This window comes from Felis catus, chromosome B4, assembly GCF_018350175.1.
Source record: "Felis catus isolate Fca126 chromosome B4, F.catus_Fca126_mat1.0, whole genome shotgun sequence".
Lineage (NCBI taxonomy): Eukaryota > Metazoa > Chordata > Mammalia > Carnivora > Felidae > Felis > Felis catus.
The window spans coordinates 73,178,736-73,204,124 of NC_058374.1; the positions used below are offsets into that span (position 1 = coordinate 73,178,736).

The 25,389-nt window shown below is 34.2% G+C and overlaps 1 protein-coding gene across 4 annotated transcripts in view; it reads right to left on the reverse strand.

The window, feature by feature from the left end:
- The window catches only part of SCAF11 (SR-related CTD associated factor 11), a 71,438-nt gene that overhangs the window by 28,520 nt on the left and 17,529 nt on the right, over nt 1-25,389 (reverse strand). For 2 of the 4 annotated variants that reach the window (XM_023256982.2, XM_023256980.2), the window contains exons 2-5: nt 23,720-23,773; nt 15,598-15,679; nt 12,049-12,206; nt 1,585-1,662 (exon numbers count right to left, since the gene is read on the reverse strand). In XM_023256982.2, coding sequence (XP_023112750.1) covers nt 1,585-1,662; nt 12,049-12,206; nt 15,598-15,658 — 297 coding nt within the window. In that variant the 5' untranslated portion in view covers nt 15,659-15,679; nt 23,720-23,773. Of the gene's footprint in view, nt 1-1,584; nt 1,663-5,519; nt 5,688-12,048; nt 12,207-15,597; nt 15,680-23,719; nt 23,774-25,389 lie in introns of those variants that run through there. The other 2 variants (XM_023256983.2, XM_045061673.1) reach the window with 2 other exon arrangements.

Consider the following 25,389-nt stretch of genomic DNA (forward strand, 5'->3'; position numbering starts at 1 on the left):
GAATTACAACAAGCAAAATCATTTTTTACATATGTTGTTTTATTTGAATTGCAGTCTCATTTGTTCCTTATGTCAATGAGACACATCTGGTAAGAATATATCAAAACAAATTAGGGGCGCCTGGGTGGCGCAGTCGGTTAAGCGTCCGACTTCAGCCAGGTCACGATCTCGTGGTCAGTGAGTTCGAGCCCCGCGTCAGGCTCTGGGCTGATGGCTCAGAGCCTGGAGCCTGTTTCCGATTCTGTGTCTCCCTCTCTCTCTGCCCCTCCCCCGTTCATGCTCTGTCTCTCTCTGTCCCAAAAATAAATAAACGTTGAAAAAAAAATTAAAAAAAAAAACAAAAAACAAATTATAAATATCTACACTGAGGTATTTATATGCTTAAATACCTGTATGTTGCTTCCAAGCTATTATGGACTTATAGTGCTATTTTAAAACAGTTTTTTCCCCCATCAACAACATCACATTTATATATAGTAAGAATTCTCCTCCTCCTCCCCCTCCCCCTCCTCCTCCCCCTCCCCCTCCTCCTCCCCCTCCCCCTCCTTCTTCTTCTTCTTCTTCTTTTAAATAAACTGTACCCACAACGTGGGGCCTGAACTCACAACCCAGAGATGGAGTCGCATGCTGTACTGACTGAACCAGCCAGATACTCCCTAGAATTCTTAATTCTTAAAGTAATTTCAGCTATACACCATTCCTGACTTGTTACTGACACCTCAAGAAATCTTTTTCTCATACAGTTTACTCACTCTCCTTTTCTTTTCACCTTTTACTCACTGACTCAGGAATATGTTCCTATTTCTTTTTACTTCTTTTATTTATAAGCCAAAAATAAATCTAAATACAAATCATAATCATGGTTCATAATCATAAATAACATCAACAAGGTATGTATATGTGAATTTCATGAAAGTGATTAGGATTAAGCATTACAATAAAATTGTACTTCATAAAAGAATAAAGTCACCTGCCCATGCCAACCTGGAAACTGTGAGAAGTCTCTCAGGATCCCTACAAACCCCCTTATCCTTCTCTAATCACTCACTTTCCTTCAAGCAGCAGCATTTAAAAGCAAAGACACCATTTTATTTTTAGTTTTATTGGCTTACTCTTCCAACCATTGTGATATTTTTCATGAAAAACAATTTGTGGGTATTTTGAATTTAAGTTTTTGTGTGCTTGGTTTTTGAATCTAATATTCCATTTCAAACCTTTTCAATGAAAAAAGTATTCAAAGCACAATCCAATTAATCAGTAAATGTTTCTGACATACAAAAGTCCTTAAATATCTTGCAATTAACACTAAATGTGAAACTTCTTTTAAACCATCTAAAATTGTGGAAAATCATAAGGGGACCACCATGGATTTGACCTCTTTAAGGAGGACAAAGAAAAAAAAGGTTCAGAATTTTTGTCCTTGTAGTAAAGCCTAGGCTTTACATGCTGAAGAGAAATAATAATCACAGATTAAACCTAAAGTTGAACAATTCATAAATATACTCAAACTGAAAATCTATTAAAGCAAAATCATCTCAACTAAGTTTATACGGTTCATGTTGCAAAGTAAAATATAAGCTTTACCTTAACACAACCTTCCAATGCACTCAATTTAAACACTGCTTGAAATGGTTTTCGATCAACAGGACATGAAGCCAGTATCTGAAAAATGATTAACAAATTATAACTTTATAAACATTTCTTAGATCAACATTAAACTATAACACATTAAGCTTTCCACTAGAATAAAAGAAATAGAAAAATAATTTTTTTTCTTTTAAAGATAAAGATAAAATACTTTCCACTTGTATCATGTCACAGAGTAATAAATACCTTAAACTTGTTCAATTCATTCAAATGTTTACTGTGCTCCTACCCTACCCTAGGTTAAGCGCAATACAAAGATCAACAAGAGAGATAAAATCTCTGTTATCAGGATAATACCTACAAAGACCTGCTTGCCCAGTTGAGAACTACTGGCAATTTGAAAGGAGAACTAGACTGAAATCAACAGCTCTGCGATCTAAAGAAAATAATTGGGCAATTCTAAGTCAGAGGTAGAAGGAATGCCTTGGGCAGGTCCCTTACAGATTTTAATTTTTTATGACTTAATTAATTTCTCTCCAAATCAATTATTTTGAATAGACAGTTGCACCAGCAAGTCATTCCTTATACTATCCTTTAGGAGATATCCAATGCATATATACATATATGGTGTACCTTCTTAATATACAGCTAAACTGAATTTTGTTTTTCTCTTAATTATGTACATTACATTGGTTTATATTACTATTTCTGAGTGGCCCCATTCTTAATAGCATGATATGCTGTAACAGTTTCAATTTACATTTCCTTTTTTATAAGTAAGATTGAGCATATTTTCCTATTTTTAAGGGCTTTTCAAAATTCCTTTTCTTTAAATTGTTTATTCACGCCCTTTGCCTAACCTTGTTATTAGGTTGCTGGTCTTTTTCAAATAGAAATGTAGGCATTCTTTATAGATTAAGGAAAGTTGTCTTTTGATCACTCTGATTCTAAATGAACTTTATTTTGATAAAAATACTATTTTCCTGTACTTTCAAAATTAATGTGTATCAACTATTAAGTGTTTCTCTGTTAATACTATTTAAATATTCGTATAGGTTTATATTATTTAAATAATTTAAGGGCCATCTGGCTGGCTCAGTCAGTAGAACATGCAACTTTTGATCTCAGGCTCATAAGTTTGAGCCCCACGTTGGGTGTAAAGATTACCTTAAATATAAAAAAAAAATCTTATTTAAATAATTTAAAATGGAGTATATTGTCCACTAGGGCAGGAGGGAAGATTCTCTACAATATGAAAATACCAAAAGGTGACATTAATACACATGATTACAAAAGTAAAACAGGATTTTAACAATGTAATTAGCAATACTCTAAAAGACCACAAGATAGTAATGGAATTTTGACAAATTATCTTATGTTCCCTAGTGAAAAATGCTGTGATTTTTGCCTTTCTGGACCTTGGAAGATATCAAGATATGCTTATACAAGTTCAGATAGATCAGACAAATGTCGCCTCTAGTCACAGAATACATTTTCACAAAGTCTGTGAATCACTTTGAGAGCAGCCAAAATATAAATTGAGTTACTTTACTACTGTGCTAAAAAGTAATTTTTATTTTCCTGTTAAGTAAGTAGGCCTTGAAAAAATGCTTTACCACATCTTATTAGGAAATGTGACCTTACTAAATTAAATCGGTTCAGACTGGTAGAAGCCAGCTCAGCTTAGTTCCAAGTACCATGGATTTAGGATGCTATTACTTTCCCTACAGAAAACAACCATAAGAAGCTTTGCAACAAGTAGTGACATAAAGCTGTCCATATCTTTTTTAAAACTGCACTGCAAATAGCAATTCTAGTTCAAAGAATTTGACAATGTGAATGTTTACATTAGCATTTACTATATGAAATTTCTTAAACTAGAATTTGTATTAATATATTTATAATTAAAAAGAATATTTAAAAGTAAAACCTTTCACATACTTCTTATAAATAACCGAAGTTTCAGAGTATACTTATTTCTATTTCAAAGGTAAATTTAGATAAACATTCATAAAAAGATAAAACAATGTTTCCTTCATGTTTATTTGCTTCCTTCAATGTTTAAAAAAAAAAAAACTATTAAGAAAGATGTACAGAAGCTCTGGATTGCTGTCTACTTTCAAATCTTGCCCTAATGTATAACCTTAAGCAAGTTATACAGACTCTATGTATCTCGGTTACCTCATTTGTGAAAATGGGGATAACAGAACTTATCTCTGAAGTTCTTAAGGGAATCAACGGAATTAGTTTAGAAGTGTATGGCATACATTAAGCATTGGGTAAAGTCTTCTAAGTATCAACTAACTTCACTGAACAACAACAACAAAAGACTGGTTTATTAATAAAAATGATAATACAATATGATGTATTATTATACATGCATGTGAGAGACAGGAGTTCTTAATGATTTTCTGTTGGGTTTGCAAAGTTAATGGCATACATGGAAATTAATATGTTTCATTTTAATATATCTATTTCAATTTGTAACACTAAGATCTAAAGAAAGCCACTGTGTTCAAGAAATTTACTCTATATCAGATGCACCCAATCGTTCAAAAACTCTGAAATTGCATAACCTTATTTTCTTATTAAATTTTCTCGGATGACATCAGTAAGTGGCACTCTTGCCTTTAGTGTTCAAACTAACAGTTTCAACCTGAGCCATTCCATTTTGATCTGTTTCAAATAATGGGGTTCTGAGTAAGATTTTGTTTTTGTTCTTTTTTCCTTAAGCATAACTGCCACAGATTTGTTTCAGGTTTCATCTGAAGAAAGGGTTCTACTGCTATTACAAAACAGAAAAAAGTAGTTGGAAAACCACTGATATATATTATCACAATCTGTATATACTTAAAGTTTCTAAATCTAGTTGCTACTAGAAAATAAGTAAATCGGTTTTCTTCGGCTCAGGCTCGGCCATCGGAAAAAAATGCTGAAAACCAAGTTATCCTCCTCAGTTAAGGAAAGCACATGTCAGAAAACAAGCTACCTATAGTAGACGAAGTACATTTGCAATGGCTGTCAAGAAATGATGGTATACCTTTCTGACCTTAGAAGAGTTTAACAAAACATTTCAGAGGGGAAACAGAAAAGAAATTCAGTTATCCTCAAGTCTTCATTGAATACTTCAATAAATTAAGACTAAAGAAGAATGAAAAAGAAATCAAAACATATTTTTAAAAATTAAGAGGATCTTTAATTTTTTTGTTAATGTACACTATAATAAAAGTACAAGGCTACCTTAACATGGCAAAGTTCAAAGACACCATCAATGACAGGTATTAATAAAATTACACATTAATTTTTGTAAATTTTTGTTAATTTTTGTAAATAAAATTTACAAACAGGTTACTGTCTTACTTTTAAGGCAGCCCCAAGGGTATTTCACGCTTATAATCCAGCAGATATCCATTCAGAAAATGTCAGATATTTTACTTAATTTTCATAGTTTGTTACTAACATAACTAATTTTGTTTTTAAGTTGTAGGTTTTTAAAAATAAACATTTAAAGTAGGAAATTTTGAATATACTTAATTGTGCTTAAAAAATGTGATTTTAGTTTTGAAGAAAATTATCCCAAATTTTGTTTTCCTTATATACAACCAAAATAAAAACCCCATGATTGTTCGCCATTTTTATTCCTTATATACAATAAAAATTAGTCTTCAATTAATCACCTGTTTAAACCAATATGACTCTCATTTCAATACTTTGTAAGTATCTAATTTAGTTTCATAAAGTAATTCAATCACCATTCAATTTTGTGATACAGCTACAAAATTAATAGAATATGATCACTGCTTTACACCGTAATGTGTATTAAAAAACAGAGCATACATTTTATTGTGAATGCTCTGTACTAAGGCTGTATCAGTTAAGTAGGCAATTTTGCTAGGAAAAAAAATCTTCCTAATGATTTCAGTAAAACATACCCTAGTATTCTGAAGCGTTGTAAATTCCCAGCTCAGACAAACCCATATTTAAATGTAAGAACAGGAAACCTTCCTTATTTGGAATTCAGGATTCTTGATTTCTAATATTTCTTGCTTCCTGTTGCTGCTCTATCCTCAATCACAAAGGCTGCCTACAGATAGCCCCTCCTAGAGAGAGAGAAGCAAGTGTTAAAGATAAGTGCTTAAAGACTAAATCTCAGTACCTATGCTTATTAAGTAGGTTTGTCTGTTCATGGGAATCTCTAGAAAATCTATCTTTCCTTCTAACAAATAGAGCATGTTATATAAAACTACAGTTCAAAAGCAAATAAAGATGATTTAGGAATGCATAACATTAGAGGCTTATTTTAAATCTGTTTACAAGAACTTATTTTTCTTGTTGATGGTGCCAATATACCTAGCCTGGACCTCCAAAGAAAGTGCTCACCTGTAGTCAGACTACATGTTCTCTATCACAATTAACCACTTCTTTCAATACATCCTTGTCAATCCAGAATTAGTAAAACTGTAGGTTTTTTTTAACAACTCTCAGGAATGTATTCCTAAAGGACAAATGACTGTCGGTGACAAAATTAACACCAAGAAACCATTTGATCTAACTACTCAAAAGGAACCCCTTCACAAGACACAACAGTTGGGTAAGAATAACTTTTAATTCTTCTTTTTACATGTAATAGTTAATACTTTCTTTTTCTAGAAAAATAAAACAGAAAATTCCATAAACTACCCGTATAAATCATTTTCAAATTCTAACATTTAAAGCTAGGCTATACAAAAATACACATTAATTTACCCAACTGGTAAAAACAGTATTAAATGAAAATGTATTACATTTATGCTTTAGATAATGACTGTTCACTTTAGATAATGAGTGTTCACATTAAAAAAATGTGTTCAAATGTAAAAAATAGTCTTTGCTGTATCAAAGGTTTTTACCAAAGGATTAATCCACAAGGTGAAAACCATAGGGGATTTGGAATAATGAGTCACAAATCCAAGTTCTGGAGGGCTCAAAACTAGCAACCTCTCTTATCCACTTTAAGTATGAAGGTAGACAGTCCTGAATCACCAATTGCACGAGTTGTAAGAATTGAATGAAATAATGTATTTGACAATGCTTTACAAATTTTAAAAGATAAGGACTAACAGTATTCTTCCACAGATGTTTAAATTCTTGTTCACAGAGAACTACATAACATAGGTTTAGGAATAGAGAAAAATTAAAATTCCAGGAGAAACTGAAGAAATCCAGACAATTAAAGCTTTGCTGATTATGTTATTTAAAAGTATTCTAATTACCACAATGTGTAAATTTCTCCTCACTGCATAAAAGAACATCTGTATATAAAACACATCAGTAGTCAGGATGTAAGTCAACTAACTGTTCATATTCTGATTTTTTGGTATGTATTATTAATTCAAAAATATATTCCTCACCCGACTGCACTGAATACTGTCGTCTGACTTCTTCAAGAACTGTACTCATCACAGTAAGACTCTCTTCATTTCTAGCCTCACAAAAGAAAACATACCTTTGCCAGTTGTCCAATTTTGGTTTCATTAACCTTACTTTCTCAAACTGAAGCTGTCAGCATTTGATATGAAATGCAGGACTGGGATAAATAAGTTGAACAAGGATAATTTGCTTATAGCAGGAAAGTTAATCACATTAAAAAAATATTTACAAGATAAGGGAAATATTTTATATTACTTTACAGATAAGAAAAAAACCCAGTGGGTAATCAGAACATCCTAATCACATATATTGTGTGTCCCTTTGAACAGGATAATAATAACTCTTAAATACTTCAAACATGAAATGCTTCCAAGGCCTTAAACTTTAACTGTTTTAGGGCCAAAAATTTTAACTTCTCGGCAATCCACCAAATAATAAATCCTATTTTCTCAACCAGTGTGTGTGTGGAAAAGGTATCTTACTGTCTATAGAAAATCACAGTTATGATCAGCTGTCACTACTACAGTCGTGTGTAGACTTCTTCTCTAGCCTTCACCTTTCTAATTATCTACTTTAAAATGTGCAAACTCAGAGGATCAAGGTTAAACTTATGCAAAGTAAAAACTGTCAATATGCTTAGACTGTATTGGTATAACACAGATAAGATATATATATATAATACGTAAAATATAGGTAGATAATTTAGATAAAATAACTTTTTGAGTGGCTGCTTAACTTTAATGTATTGCTCTATACATATTTTATCACTTCAAAGGTCTTGTTTAGTTTCAGATTTCTCAGCTCTAATACTAATGCTTTAAACTAATAAAAATTTCAACTTCCCTGGGGCGCCTGGGTGGCGCAGTCGGTTAAGCATCCGACTTCAGCCAGGTCACGATCTCGCGGTCGGTGAGTTCGAGCCCCGCGTCAGGCTCTGGGCTGATGGCTCAGAGCCTGGAGCCTGTTTCCGATTCTGTGTCTCCCTCTCTCTCTGCCCCTCCCCTGTTCATGCTCTGTCTCTCTCTGTCCCAAAAATAAATAAACGTTGAAAAAAAAAATTAAAAAAAAAAAAATTTCAACTTCCCTCAAGTGTCAATTACTGTTTAGTTCAATATTCTATTTCCACATCATTATCATTATTATTTTACAAACCAATAGAATTCCTTGAAATTAACATGGTCATAGTGGACATGCTTAATTTCAACTTATTCTAGTGTCCCCAAGGGCAGGAAACTATGTTATGGGCCATGAAGGCCACCACAGGTTCCATTATCCTCAATCTTTCTGCCCTGAGTAAGGTGAACTATGTAAAATACCTACAGACTAAGCTCAGTTACTTGATCACTTTAAAGTCCTTACGTGGCTTTTGTATTAAATAACCACAGAGCCAAAATTTTAGAGCATGAAAAGATTAAAGCTACATTTGACTTTGGATATAGGTATTTTAGGAGCATGAAAAATTTCAGGAGGGTGTCTGAAATAAATACACTACACTACCTTCAGTTAATTACACAGGAGAATTTCTTCAATGCCTAAAATATTAAGGTGAAAGTAAATAAATGAGTCCCTCTTTTTGGTTCTTGATATCCATTCTGAATCATATCTCAATGAACCTGAAGTACAAATTTCAGCTAGCTCAGCTCAATTTCTAAAAGACACATAAGCTAGGAAGATGATTCTCAATACATTTTGCACCGTTTTCTTATTATGTAGATTTTTAACTATAAAACTCACTTTGATTTCTACCTTTTTACTAAAAAGGAACATTGGTAAAATTTTAAACAACGGATCAATTTTTTAAATTATTTTCATTTCTGGCTATCCCTTGAAGTATTTAGCAAAAAATTAGAGTTCAGAATCCTTGCCTTAAATATCAAATAAACACTGACATGGTAATTTAATGAAAGAGTATTTTAAAAGCCTTTGTATAGGGCCTGGCTGGTTACAAGAATCTGAATACAGATATACATATCCTAATCATGAAGTCCAAAGTAAACTGCATGCATCTCCTTAAAAACAGAAGGCAGCTAAGGAAAACGAGAGGCGAGAGCTTAACAAATAATGGCCATGAAAAAAACAAAACAAAACACCAGTGAATCTGAGAACTGATTCTATTTGTCAAAGTACATATATACTTCAAAACACATCTAATTTTTATCATACCAGTAAAAGATTCAAACAGAAAATTTAATTCAAAGCCTAAGTGATTTTGTTAACCAATATTCATTTGTTATTTATAATGAATAATTTATTGGATTGTGCTCTTGTTACTGCTCAATTTAATGATGGCTGCTATCCCAATTAGGGACAATGAAATAATTCAGAACATTCTCTGGTTATTCTCTGCTTCCAAGGTAAATCACTTTTGTTTAAACAATACCACAACTACCCTGCCGCCTTTCCCTACTTTTTTTTTTTTAAGTTTATTTATTTTGAGAGACAGAACATTTGAACAGGCTAGGGGCACAGAGAGAGAGAGACAGAGAATTCAAGCAGGCTCCTCGCTGTCAACACAGAGCCTGACTCAGGACTTCAACCCAGGAACCTCAAGATTATGACCTGAGCTGAAACCAAGAGTCGGATATGCCTACCTGACTGAACCACCCAGGCACTCCTCCCCCTACTTTTTTCTAAAAGCAAATTGGCTTTGGGGCACCTGAGTGGCTCAGTCGGTTAAGCAACCAACTCTTGATTTCAGCTCAGGTCATGATCTCATGGTGCTGGTTTCAAGCCCCACATTGGGCTCCACACTGAGCCTGGAGCCTGCTTTGGATTCTCTCTCCCTCTCTCTCTGCCCCTCCCCCATGCACATGCTCTTTCTCTCAAAATAATAAACATTTAAAAAAGTAAAATAAAAGCAGTTTCCAGGCGCCTGGGTGGCCCTGTGTCAGGCTCTGTGCAGACAGCTCAGAGCCTGGAGCCTGCTTTGGATTCTGTGTCTCCCTCTCTCTCTGCCCCTCCCCTGTTCATGCTCTGTCTCTCTCTGTCCCAAAAATAAATAAATGTTAAAAAAAAAAAATTTACAAATAAACAAACTTTAAATAAATAAATAAATAAATAAATAAATAAATAAATAAAATAAATGCAATTTGGCTTCAGCAAAATGTTTCTATCCAAAGCAGTAACACAAAAGAAAGAAAATATTACATGTAAGAAAAGTGTTGATTGCAATACTACATGTTATCAAGTATTTTCAACTTAAAAACATTCAACAAGAGTTAAAAACATAGATAAGTTTAGGACTGTCCAGTGGAGTTGAATATATGTACAGTCCACAACCTACTAGTAGTTCCACTTCTAGATATATACCCTAAAGAAAACTGGAGCGTTTACACCATGATAAACACCATGACTGTGTTAAAGATGCATGTAGAGTATAAGGATAAAGAATCAGGTCTATCTGATACATTCTAATTTCACAGAGAAAAGCACATACTCAGACTATGGCTGCTGAACCTTACAATTATGTGATCACTAAATACAATCTTATAAAAGCACTGAATTGAAACCTTCTACCCATCTCATAATGTTGCTTCTTTACTGGAAGCAAAATGTCTAGTTTTAAAATATTTAATCACAAAGCAAACCAAGGTACATTAAATCTTTAATTTGGTGGCAGAGAAAAATATGCATTCCTATTTCATTAGTCAATGCCCCTTACAAATACATGGAGATTTATAATTATATTAAATAATTAAATTAAACTCAATATATTTTTCCCAAAATACATTTGTACCTCTCCTTAGTCCCTTCTTGCCAAGAACAGTTTAGGCTTTAACCTAATTAGAGCTGTTTCCAAGTATACTATGAATTCAACTGGTATAACCAATCTTTTTTCCTCCTTCCAGAACTAGGTCACAGAGTCAGTATACAGTTACCTTCTCCTTTCTACACTATTAATGAAAATGTAAGTAAAACACAGAACTCTGAAAACCCCAACTATGTAATAAGCAATTAATTCCAATGTGCTTATAGGGACATCAAACAATTTGAATGCAACTACTGCTAAAAATATTTTTGAGATTCATCTCATCTCATTTTTACACACTGAAAAACTACTAACTCAAAAATATAGCATGATTCCTATGACAATAAATTTTTACTTCACAATTCATAACAATGGGGTTTATAATGCATCTTCAAGGTACCAGTACCATAATCTACTTGGCCTGAACTAAGTCAACATAATACACTGTAAGCCTAAAATGTATTGTTTCTTAATCACTTACTATCTATCTATGAAGAATCTCAGTAATGTCTCTAACTCAGACTCTGAAATTAGCTCACAATATATTAAAAATGGTATCAGAAAATACAGTTCTAAATTCACCTCTGCCTCTTTAAGCTATGAAATCTTGGTCAAGTTCTAGGAACACAAAATTCAAGTTCCTCATCTGTGAAATCTAAGGACACTACTTCATCTGCTCTTATTCCACAAAGCTGATATAAGAAGAAATCAAATAATCTATTTAAAAATTCTCTCAAAGGGGCACCTAGATAACTCAGTTGGTTAAGCGTCCAACTCTTGGTTTCGGTTCAGGTCATGATCTCACAATTCGTGAGTTCGAGAGCTGCATCAGGCTTTGCACTAAGAGCACAGAGCCTGCTTGGGATTCTCTCTCCCTCTCTTCCCTCCACCCTTTCTCTAACTAAATTAAATAAACAACAACAAAATTCTCTGAAAAATATAAAGCATAAAACAGGTAGAAGGTAATATTAGTAATAAGCAGTATTATCCCAAGAGTTGGGTCAAGTACACCATGTATGAATTACTGCATTTCTACCAAAGAAAAAAAATTTAATCTATTATTCCCATAAGATTTTTTTAAAGATATGCACTTAAAATCTAATTATAAAGAACAAAAAATATGTGTTAAAAAAAACGAAGAAAATATACTAACAGAATTTGAATAATACAAGGAAATTTGTCCACAGTAAGGGGAAAATACGTTACTGTGAAATAATTTATAAAAGGCATTACCAACTCTAGGTGGAATGATACCATGTTAGGGAACTAAAATACAGTAATATTTAATTTACTGCCATACTCACCTCTGCCCATTTAAGAATACAGGTCATGCAAAAGACATGATTACAGCTTTCTGGAAAACCAACTTCTTTCTCTAATAGGCAATTAAGACATATAGGACATCTGTCAGCTTCACTGTACAACAGACCAGTGGTAGCAGTATTATCTTTGTTTTCTTCACCTATAAAGTAAAGCAGTCACATATGCTTTCAAGTTCTCCAGACCAAATGACATATGTTTGTGGCAGTAACCAGAACTAGATATTCTAAGGGGCCCTCCTACTACAAAGTAATTAGATAAACATACTCCTTGAGCATAATACCTTCAACATTTACTTATTTATGCTTTTTTAATAGGGGAGTAAAAAGAATTTTTCATTAATTTTAAAATAAGTAATAGTAACATGGTTCAAAAACTTTAAAGTAAAAAAATGTTACAGTGACAAATCTCCCATTCAAATCTACTCCATCCATCTAGTCCCACTGAATGCAACAAGTAACAACTATTAAATTCTTCCGTGTTCTTCCAAAGACCTTTTTTCTTAATGCATAGACAAGCAACTCTTAAAACATGCCCTTTTAAAGCTCTACTCCATCCATCCAGTCCCACTGAATGCAACAAGTAACAACTATTAAGTTCTTCTGTGTTCTTCCAAAGACCTTTTTCTTTTTTAATGCATAGACAAGCAACTCTTAAAACATGCCCTTTTAAAGCTCCTTCTTCATACAAATACTAGACCACTATATACACTAGTCTGCATTTTTCTGTTTTAACCTTTTATTGATGGACATTCTCTTTGTTTTCCACCTTTGGCTATTACAAACAATGCTGTGATGAAAAACTGTCATTTCACATTTTTAAAACAGCATATCTACAAGATAAATTTCTAAAAAATAAACTGCTACATCAACATGTATGTACATTTGTAATTTGAATAGATACTGTCAAATTACATCCCTTACAGTTTGTACTAATCTAAATGCCCACCAGCAATTAAACCTACAAGAGTATCCATTGTTGGCTCAAAACTAAAGGAAACTCCAAGGTTCAACATAAAATGAAACAAAAATAAAGAAATGGTCAGCTGAAATGCAAACAGTGTACACAAAGCAAATGGAAAAATGGGGATTATCCTGGGAGCAAGTGTCCATATTAGTGTTCGTATCTACAGACTAACCCTTACAACCAACCCAGATAGGGGAACTGATCCTAAGAAACTTTGTTTTTTTTTTTTTAATTTTTTTTTTTTAATGCTTATTTATTTCTGAGACAGAGAGAGACAGAGCATGAGTGGGGGAGGGGCAGAGAGAGAGAGGGAGACACAGAATCCAAAGCAGGCTCCAGGCTCTAAGCTGTCAGCACAGAGCCCTACGCGGGGCTCGAACTCACAAACCGTGAGATCGTGACCTGAGCCAAAGCCGGACGCTCAACCGACAAGCCACCCAGGTGCCCCAAGAAGCTTTAATATTAAGTTTTAAGATCCCCAACGGGACTAAAGTAAAACATGGCTTCAGAGAAAAGAAAATACAAATCCTCTGAAGAAAAACATTCCTTATTAGGCCCTCAGAATTCTAGAGATAAAATTTATCAAATGTGAGTTCAAATCAAACAATACCAAACCTAACAAAATAAGTTGCCTTGAGTAAGAATCAGCAGAAATAAGAATTTACTTAGATTTATTTTTTATATTAATTATTTTATATATTATACTTATTAACTATAAATATACTTAGATACCCATTGGCTTCAAATATAAGAATTTTCAAATACCACACAGAATAATTAAACACCATGTTAGACCCAGAAGGAAAGAATATTTGTGAACTGGAAGAAATTTCAGAAAAGTAAGAGACATAAAAGGAGAAAGGAGAGTGTGAAATGAGGTCAGAACAAAGTCTAACACACTAATTGAAGCCCAATATGCATAGTTAAAGCAGTAATGGCTGAGAAAGGAGAAAGTAAACAAAAAAGATCTAACAGATAAAGGACATATAGGTATGCTACAAGAAAAATAAAAATAATCCATGCCAGAAAAAATGTAGCAAATCAGTACAACATCAAAGATAAAAAGATCTAAGAAGAAAGGGGTTGTGGGAGGGAAGATGGGCTAAATGGGTAAGGTGCACTAAGGAATCTACTCTTGAAATCATTGTTCACTATATGCTAACTAATTTGGATGTAAATTTAAAAAAATAAATAATAAAATTAAAAAAAAAAAGATCTAAGAAGTAAAATGTGGGGTCCACAGGTGCATCCAACTCTTGATTTCAGCTCAGGTCATAATCTCACAGTTCATGAGACTGAGCCCCAAGTGCGCCTGCTTGGGATTCTCTCCAGCTTTCTTGCTCCTCCCCTGGGCACGTGTGCATGCTCAGTCTCAAAATAAATAAACTTTAAAAAGTCAAATGGGGGAATGGACAGATCATCTATAAGGGACTGACAATTAGGCTGAAAAGAGATTTCTCTTTTCTTTTTTTTATCAAGAAGGAAAAAATAGTTTATTACTTTGGCAGGCAAAGGAAGCAGTCTAAGACTTCAAAAAACCTTCAAGGCTGCCCTGAGGAAGAGACTGGGGGGGTTTATAGGGAAATACAGGATCTAGCCAGCTTTAAAAGGAATTGTGTGCTGCCAGCTTCTTTCCTCATGTCTTTAGGGTTCCTGTGGTGTCTAAACAAGGTGTCTGTCCAATCAGATGGGAGCCCTCAAATTTGGGGCAATGACTGGGTAGAAGCCAGTGGCAAAGGCAGTGAAAGGATTCAGCTGAGGGCAGAACAAAGGAGATAGAAGTTTACTGAATACACCCCAAGGGAGCAGCAGACAGGACAGCAGAGGAGAAGCTGTCTGCCTGAAAAGAGATTTCTTGATAGCAAGAAAAGAAAACCAGAAAATGGTTAAATAATATCTTCAAAGTGCTAAGAGAAACAAATCAATCCAGAATTATATATCTATCTTTGAGCAGTTTTGAAGAAAATAAAATAAATACAAAAAGTTTAAAGTTTACCACCAACATACTTTCACTAAAAGAACTTAAAAGTCTTTCTCAGCAAGAAAAAAAGACGTGGAAGAAGAAATTCCCCCAAACACTATCTATATTAAAATATCAACTAATTTGTGGTGCTTGAAAAAATCAATAATGGATGACTATAACCTATAAATCAAGAGTAGAAAGATCAGAGTTAAAGTGTTCTAATTCTTCTCCTATTAACAGTTAATATTCAAATATTAATTTTAGAAGCAGAGGAAAAGATCAATGCTATTTTAAAAACCAACAAAGATTTCAACATCAAAAACCAAAAAAGGTATATTGTAAGACCAGTAGGGAATAAAAATTTAAGAGGAAAAAGAAAGAGCTGAAACAAACCAAAAACCTTGGCCAATCAAAAATAAGACATGGGAAGAGGAGTAAAAATGTGTGCACTTCTTATTCAGGAAGATTATTTCAGAATTTAAGAACGATAAAAATAAGTGAAAACAAAAAACTCCTTGTATATTTTGAAATGCATACAAATAAGCAGGCTAGAACACTAAGTTTTACTTTCCACACACAAGCTTTATAAAAAATAAAAGGTTACCTTCCATGTCTTCATACTCCTGATCTCCCACATTTAGGGTATATACAGTTTTCTTCTTCATTTCTCCTTGAAAAAGGGTATCCTATAGGATGAATTAAAATAGAGAATTTTTATGTTTGCCTTCTCCCAATATCAATGAAAAACAGAAACAAAAACCCAGAACTGTAAGAAATTACTTTACACATAAAAGAATACAGTACAAGCCAAGACAGTAAATTTTATGGATAATCCAGTACTCTTTTATATTCTTTGCCATCAAGCACAGTCTTTCAAGTAAAAACCTTATACAAGTATTAAGCAACAAAGACTAAATGATAAATTTTGTGGTACAGGCATAAATATAATTGGAGCTTAGGGAAAAGAGATCGATTTGAACTGGAGTTTTCACTGAAGGTAATAGGTTATGTGTGTTGAGGAGCTTAAGGCATTTAAGGTACAACATAGTATAAAGGAATAAAACAGCATTTAACTAGGCCAATCTGACAAGAACAAGAAGAGTAAGTGCATAAAAGTATGAGAGAGAGACTGTATGTGTACTAAGGAGCAATATATGCCAAGAAGTTCATCTGAAAGACTACAGTAATGGGTAAGTAAAGCGATAAGCAGAACAATGTAAATCAAGTAGGGACAGATGATCTCCAATAACTGAAAAGTTTAGATCCAGTCTTAATAGATTCCTCTGAAGAAGACTGAAAATGATAAAAGTGATGTAAATAAATAAATATTTTATAAGAATGATCTGCCAGCAAAGCACAAAAATGGATTAGAGCAGGGAGAGATTAGAACCAGAGAGATTTGCATAGCTAGAGTAACTGGCTGTGAAGTGAATGGAAAAGCAAATAATTAGCAAACTGAAGAATCTGAGATATGGTGACTAAATAAATACAGGGAAGGAGTCAAAGATTATGCTGGCCTAGAGACTAAGAAAATGGTGATTACAAGAGGCAAAATGAGAAACATGGGGAAGGAAATTCATTTGTTAGTCAAGGGGAACAAGTTTATGAGGTTAAATTATTTTTTAAGTCAACTCAGAATTTTTTCTTGAATTGATGCAAGACACATGATTATTACAATGAGCTGTTCAAATACATTTTGGAATATCTAGGCACAAGAAATCCCCAATCTCACCAGTTATGATTCTCCCATATTTATATGAAGTAATTTTTGTATTACGTATGTATTGCCCAGGAAAATTCTCTTCTAGGCTAAATAAGCAGAAAAGCAAAGACCCACACTTTGGTTCAAAAACCAACTATACAGCAGAAGATAAGAACATAGAAGAATGATTTAGAGGTTTTAGTAGAATGAAAAAGCCAGAATCGGTGAGGATTAGAATTACTTTAAAAAGTTAATTTAGGGGCACCTGGGTGGCTCAGTCGGTTGAGCGTCTGACCTCGGCTCAGGTCATGATCTCACTGCTCGTGAGTTCAAGCCCCTCGTTGGGTTCTGTGCTGACAGCTTGGAGTCTGGGAGCCTGCTTCGGATTCTGTGTCTCCCTCTCTCTCTGCCCCTAACCCACTCGCATTCTGTCTCTCTCAAAAATAAACATTAAAAAAAAATTTTAAAGTTAATTTAATAACAGTCTGCCTTAATAAAGGCAGAAAGCCAAAAACAAGAGAAAACTTCCCCCTCAGCGTACATTTGCAACGTTTGTTTTAGTTCTGATGCTGTTGTTTAGAAACAACAAAATGATGAATGTCCAGGAAAGAGGACTAAACTGGTTAACAGCCTTGGAAACTATGTCATACACAAAAAACGTAAAGTAGTAGAATGGTCAGCCTGGAAGAACAGAAAGCTTAAGGAGAAGGTCAGCAGTTACCTTCAAATGGAATGGGCTATTCTGAAGGGAGGTAGAAAGACGTCCAAAGACTTTCTTGTGGGCTTTTTTTTTTTTTTAAATTCAAAGATTTACTGAGTGCCATAGGTATACTCTAGTCAGTGTCTAAGTATAGCACTGAACAAGACAGACAGAAATTCCTGCCTTTACATTCAAGTAGGAGAGAAACAATAAACAAACTAAAATATCTAGTATACTGAGATGCTGAGGAAAATAAAATAATACAATTATAAAATAAATATACACTTAGTGTGGTTAATAAGTGAGAGAGTGGAGAAGCTGTTATTTCATACAAAGTATTTAGGGAAAAACTTTTCTGATAATGTGACATTTTAACTGGCAATCTGAAAGAAGCAAGAAAGAAAATTATGTGAAGACCCAGAGGACCTGCATTCTAGGCAGAAAAGAACAGCAAATATGAAAGTCTAAAGGCAGGGGGAGGGGGACAGGTCTGATATGTTCAAGGAAAAACAAGGAGACAAGTGTAGTTAGAACAGAATGAAAAACGGGGAAAGTAGCAGATGAGGACAGAGAGGTAATAAGATCATGCAACACCTTAAAGGCTGAGGTAAACACATTGGCTTCTTCTCTGAGTGACATGGGCCAGTAGCCCATGTCAGAGGTGGTGGCCAAGGAAAAAGCAAGGAGACTAGTCATCTAAGGAGGGACAGTGGCCTATATCAGAATAGTAGCAATGGTGATGAAAAGTGATCAAATTCCAGCTATTTTCAAAATACAGCCATCAGAATTTTAGATTGAATGCGAGTATGTGTTAGAGAGTAAGACTACAGGATAATTCTAAAGTATTCTGACCTGAGCAACCACAACAGTGGAATTGACAGATTACTTTAAAAATATTCAGATAGTCATAGGTTACTCTACTTGATATTCATTCAGAATCACTTCATCAATTCATGATCACTTGACAACTTGTTACAAAAGCAGGATACCTCAGGCACCACTCCAGACCTAGTGAGTAAGAATCTGCATTTTATCAAGATTTACACCTGATTCATTATCTATGTTAAAGCCTGAGAAACATTGTTCTAGACAAAGTCCCAACTTAACTGATTTTACAGGCATACTGAGCTCTTGGTATGATCTATATTTGAGTATAATCTTTATTTGAGGAAATTCATACCATACCATCTCCCCTGGCATCCTAAATATCTAAGAATAAAAAATATTTAAGTTGAGAGTTAATTAAATGTGAGAAAATGTCAATTTGAAAATTAAAACAATATTTTAAAGTTCTAGTCAGTTCTCAAAAGATGCAATATACCATTCCTTTATGTAGCTAAATAATTTATGTCCTATTGGATAGTCTAATCTATGCTGTTTTCACATTTCCATCCTTAATAATATTAAGCTATTTTTATATTAACATATAAATTATAATTAAAATTTTACAGTAAATACTGTCTTCTCTATTTTAACTCATGCAAAGAAGTACATAAGCAACAGTTTATCAGTTACAGACTGCCCTTCCTCAAGTCAGAAATCTGCTTTAAAAACTGTGTTCCAAATTCTTACAAGTTATGTGCTTCTTCTTGAATACATTATGAAATAACTACTGTCATAACTTAAAATAATTATGCCACATTACCAGTTTATTCATTCAAAATGATAAGGGTTTTAGAATTTCACTAGATAAAAGTCAACAAGTTTTAGTTCAACAACTTATAAACTTTTAACTTGTTCATGTTTATTTGTTCTATCTGCCTAGATTCCAGTTTTTAATCTAAGAATCCATGGTTTTTAATACCTATTTTGCTTTAAATTTCCAGTAAAGCGAGCATAGGAATACAATACAGACTCATGGTCCTAAGCCAGTAAAATCTGTGGTCAGTAAAAAAACCTAAGAGATAAGCTGTAGGCCGGCAAGACTATCCCTCCTTGTGGTTACCCAAAAAGTTAGATATAACTCAATTTCATGATATTAACTATTTATGACTCTTAATCATGTCACATTCTACCTAGACTACTTATGAGTTTGGCTAAGTCTGGTAAATTAATTATCTATAAATTAAACCAAATTTTCTTTTAATTTTGGTTTACCTCAAATAAATTTCAAAGAATGGTTGTTCATTCTTGGCTTTAAGTTAATTCTGTTTACTTTTCAGAGGACTTTAATTTACAAATTTCAATCTTTAATGTCTCTTCCAGGTTCCACCTTTCCAAGATCCGTAACATAATCTTTTTAAAAAAAATTTTTTAATGTTTATTTATTTTTGAAGGAGAGAGAGACAGAATGTGAGTGGAGGAGGGGCATAGAGACAGGGAGACAGAATCTGAAGCAGGCTCCAGGCTCTGAGCTGTCAGTGCACAGCTCAACCAGGCTCAAACCCACGAGAGCCGTGAGATCATGACCTGAGCCGAAGTCGGACACCCAACCTACTGAGCCACCCCGGTGTCCCCCTAACATAATGATCTTAATTATATCTTCCAGGTTACCCTTTTTATTTCATTATATATTGCTTCTGTATGTATTTGAAATACTACTCCAAATATGTTCATAAAAAGTTTAGGAAGAATGACTTAATTTAAAAAATTTATCATAAAAGCCATCAACTTTTAGACATGGAATAAAAAAAAGCACTGATAGAAGTAAGTTTTCAGGAACTCAAAACTCATTCTCCCACACAAACCTTGGAATACATGGAAGTGAGAATCCCAGGCCAGCCATTACAGTGCATTCAAGTTAACAGCAGTGTAGAAGAGAGTTCAGTTCTCTAGAACAGGACTGCCCAATGGGGAATTGTTCAATCAAGCACTTGAAATGAGTCTAGTACAGCTGAGGAATTAAATTTTTCATTTTATTTAGGTTTTAATTAATTTAAATTTAAGTAATCCAATGTGGTTACTGGCTACTGTGCTGTACAGCACAGCCCTAGGATATAACTACCATCCTCCATAATAGAAAATGGTTTCAAGTTAAAGGTGAGATGCTAACAGTGTATTTTCTATTGTAATAGTCACTGAAGCACCTCAGTTTCAAGGAATCAGGTAAGGGACCAGAGGTTCCTGGTAATAGAAACCAAGCATTTTAGCCATGGCTAGCTCCATTTAAAATTCCTATCCTTCCCTTCTCCTCCTCCTCTTCCAAAACCTGTTTCCTTCCATCTACTACAAAACAGAATTTCTTCCCTCTCCAGTTCAACTTCAAAACTCGCTCTTCTTGCTTCCTCCCTACTGTCCTTCAAGCAAGTCCATGGTATCTAAAGATATCAACATCCTAGTTAAGACTTAGACCTAGATTCAAATCCCAGCTCCACTGCCATGCAATAAATGGCTATTATTATTATCATCATTATTATTAGTGCTAGTCAGAACAGAAAAATAGGGAAGAGTAATAAAAATGTCAATTGCCCATTTCTTTGTTTTCCCTAGACAGAAGCGAAAGACAAAGGCAAACACAAGACTGAAAAAATACAAAATAACATTTCTGAGTAACAACTAAATTGATCCAGTCTACTAATATTCTGTCAAAAGAGTACAATCAGGGACAGGGGGTGGCTCAGTCAGTTGAGCATCCAACTCTAGATTTCTGCTCAGGTCATGATCCCAGGGTCATGGGATCAAAACCCACATCGGGAGATTCTCTCTCTCCCTTGCCCCTTTCGCATTTGCACGCTCTCTAAAAATTAAAAAAAAGGAAAAAAAAAAGGCAGGGTGCCTAGGTGGCTCAGTTGGTTAAGCGTCCGATTTTGGCTCAGGTCATGATCTTGCAGTTCCTGAGTTCAAGCCCCAGGTCAGACTCTGTGCTGAGAGCTCAAAGCATGCAGCCTGCTTCAGATTCTATCTCCCTCTCTCTCTGCCCCTCCCCCACTCACGCTCTCTCTCAACAATAAATAAACATTTTAAAAAGTTTTATTAAAAAAAAGTACAATCAGATCCTTTGGGTACAAATAAAGAAGGCATATGAAAGGCTATGAGGCAGTTTAACTCTATTTCCCACCCCACTTCCAAACCCAATGCTGCCATTATGAAGGGCACGGATATGATAAATGGGAGCCAGGTCTGAATGAAAGGGATACTGGGAAAAAGTAAGGGCTGCCCTGTGTTGGGTATACTTATGCCAAGGACATCTTCATGAAGATGCTAAATATAAATACTACGCTGATTCACATGGCTAAGGTATTCAGAGAATCCAGTGACTCCCAGAACCTCTCTCAGATACTCTATTTTTCTTTCTCCTTTATTTCCAATCTTCTATCCAAGATAAACCAGTCCCCAAATTCAATCCTCTGTCCAAAAAATTCAATTAAAAAAGAGCGGGTATTTAGTAAGGTACTCTGAGTGGTATATTACAGTGATTAATGACTTGGGCACTGGTGTCAGGCAAACTTGTGCTCATGACATTGTCTAGCAGTAATAAGCATTTATTCTTTTTTTTTATTTAAAAAAAAATTTTTTTTTCCAACGTTTATTTATTTTTGGGACAGAGAGAGACAGAGCATGAACGGGGGAGGGGCAGAGAGAGAGGGAGACACAGAATCGGAAACAGGCTCCAGGCTCTGAGCCATCAGCCCAGAGCCTGACGCGGAGCTCGAACTCATGGACCGGGAGATCATGACTTGGCTGAAGCCGGATGTTTGAATGTTTGACCGACTGCGCCACCCAGGCGCCCCAGTAATAAGCATTTAAATGTGAACCATTACTATTAAATGCAGGATCTTCCATCCCATTTCCAGTCTTAAATAAAGGCATTAAGTGCCTTCCAATCATCTACTCAAAAATTTGATCTTCCCTTTGATAATGTTATTTTCAGCTGAAGAAACCATAGGAAGGCTATTTTTTATTGATGTCTAGCTAGGGAGGGACAGTATCCATTATGGTAGACCAGTGGTCAAAAAACTGGTTGAGTATTTCTGTAAATAAAGTTTTGTTAAAGCACAGCCATGCTCATTCCTTTATCTATTGACCAAGGCTGCTTTTGCACTACAATGGCAGAGATGAATAGTTACGACAAAGCCTAAGGGAACTACGTTTTGGCCCTTCCCATAGAAAGTTTACAGATGTGGCTCAGTCCCTCATTGCAGAGAACTCTTCAAGCTTTCTTAAGCATAGGCATCTATCTATCTACATTCATATTCAACCCATACTCTGGCACAACAGTTACTTATTACACATCTGAGTCAATGGTTCTGCAATGTTGTCCTTGAGTTCCTTTTAAAACTCCCCTGAAGGCTCTGTGATTTTGTTGATTTATCTACATTAATTTTATCATTCTGGCTTAAACTATCACAGATATTTGCTCTAGTGCCTCCAACTAATTCACTTCAGAGTAGGGTTAAGGCAATGAACTCCTTCAGCTTAATAATTATTTCCTTTCCAGTCTCTCTGCTACATAATCAACTCAGTCCTGCACTGTCACTGTTGATTTTTAAGTCCCTTACAAAATGCTCCCAAAGTTTTGTTTTTTCTACCCGATTTCTACTGTATAATTTTATTAGACTTTGTAAGTACACTTCTTTGCTTCTAATGGGCTATTCTGACAAGTTTTTGTTTAAAATATCCCTAACCTACATGTTGGTTGCTGGAGGTTTAACACCAGTACTGTTCAGTACAGAGACAGGAATGTCCCTTCAAGTACAGGTTTTACAAAGAAACCTGTCTAGGTTCAAATTTCAACTAGTCTGCCACTTACTAGCTGAGTGACCTTAACATCTTTAAGCCTGTTTCCTCATCTATCAAATGGAGATAACAGTAGTAACCAGTCATTATGAGGACTAAATTACATAATCACATAATCCTTTTAAAGTGCCAAGCAGCAAGACTAGCAAAAAAGAACTCAACAAATAGCACAGAGGCACAAACACAAGAACATGAACACCACCCTACCCCAAAAATCTTAGGTATACCATAAGATATAAGATTGGGAAACCTATATGCTCTAAGAACAGATTTTCATTGTTAAAAAAACTTCTGTATTTCAAATATCCACAAATGGAACGAATGTGAAGAGTGAAAAGTTCACAAAATTTAAATTGTCAAATTGCTTTTCAAACAGATCTTATACAAGGATAAATATGTTCTGTATTCTATACTGACAGTATTTATCAAAATTCCTATTTATCTAGAAGTAAAAAGGTTGAAGCAAGACAAAGTTTAGGATTCCAAAAAAATAATCCTAGGATTTTTGTATCATATTTCCTATTTTATATAATTAGAGGAGATAAAACACTACTAAGCAGTTTTAATATGGCAACTCCAGCAAACCATGTATATAAAAATACAAGTATATTTTTAAATATACATACAAATATTCACAAGCTCTCTTACCTTTAAAATTCTTCAGGTCAAGCAGTTATGCAATCAATTTTCCATCAAATGATTCTGCGGAGGGAATTATGAAAATCAGTCCTATTTTACTTCACTTTCACCCAGCTGTTCCCATATTTATCTTGGGTTTAGAATAAAAGAGAACAACAAAATATAAAGAATGATTTATTCCAGAGGGCCCTGAATGTGATAATTTATTTAGAATGCATGACACAGTTAAGCCTATGCCTTCACATATGAAGATACAAACAGGTAATGGAGGCAAAAAAATAATAACATTTTGTTTAGTGAGAGAAGCACAAGAAGTCACATTTCAGCATGCGGGAAAAAAATCAATTGAAAACAATGTAATGGAGAATTAGAAAAAATCTACCCCAACTAATAGACTGGTCATATCACCTATGAAGACAATTTAGAAAAACATACAGAAATTTAACAACTACTAGAATTTAAATTACTTCCTCAACTCCAGATATTAAGTACACTTAACCAGTAATCACTTTTTCCCCTCTTTTTTCAAATAGGCCTACACCAGACTCCCCACTTTCCTACAGCTTGTCTTTAACTTGTTTTTTCATTCAATAAATATTTAGTCAGTGCCCCTATTTTCTAGGTACCATTAGGTCTTCCATACTGACACCTGACAAAAACAAAAACAGAAACCAACAGTTACAATGCAGTACCCAGGTGCTGTAATGGGGGTAAGCACAAGATTTAACAGGAGCACATAATGAACACCAAATCCTTGTAACATATGTGCATTTGTAAAAAAAGGCTTCCCAACTGAGACCAAAAGATTTAAAAGTATATTTTTCTAACCCCCTGACCATTCTGTACCACTGTGGCATTTCCATCCTTAAAGGACTCAGAACTGGAATTACCAATTTTAACATGACAGAATTTTAATTTTCAAAACAAAGAAAGGATACACAGGTAAGTTGAAGTTCTCACGATGTTAGACTTCCTATACGGAAATGACCATCAGGCAAACATAAAAGACACCACTGTGCCTGAACCCACACCATGAAGGCTTATCCTCCAAAAAAGTTTTTCAGATTAATGGTTGGGACATACATACTGATAGAAATATCTTTTTCTTCAAATTTTATAAAATAATACATTTCAATGCAATTATCCGAGTATATGAATTATCTAACTGAACATCATAAATTTAAAAAAATAACAGGTCTTTAATAAACAAAATGTTCATTCCTTTAACACACCAATTTCTCTTTATTCGTGATCACAACAGTTATGTATTTTTTCAACATCACGTTTTTTTCAGTTAAAAATAAAATTTTTGACCAGAAAGTACAATAAAGAACCAACAAATTATGATATCTAAATTTACAAAAACAGCAACAAAATTTTCATTTCTACCAACAGCTTCAATTTCACCTGAACTTTATAACTATCAACAGTAAAACTGAAATGGATATGAAATGCAAGGCTTTGAATCAATATTAGTTTTAGTGGGTTCATTTACACGCTGTTATGGTCTGAATGTCTGCATCCCCTAAAATTCATATTCATATTCATATGCTGAAATCTTAACTCCTAAAGGTGATGATGTTAGTAAGTGGAGACTTTCAAAAGTGCTTAAGTCATAAAAAGTAGAACCCTCATGAATGAGATTAGGGCCTGTATTATAAATGAGGCTAAGAGAGATC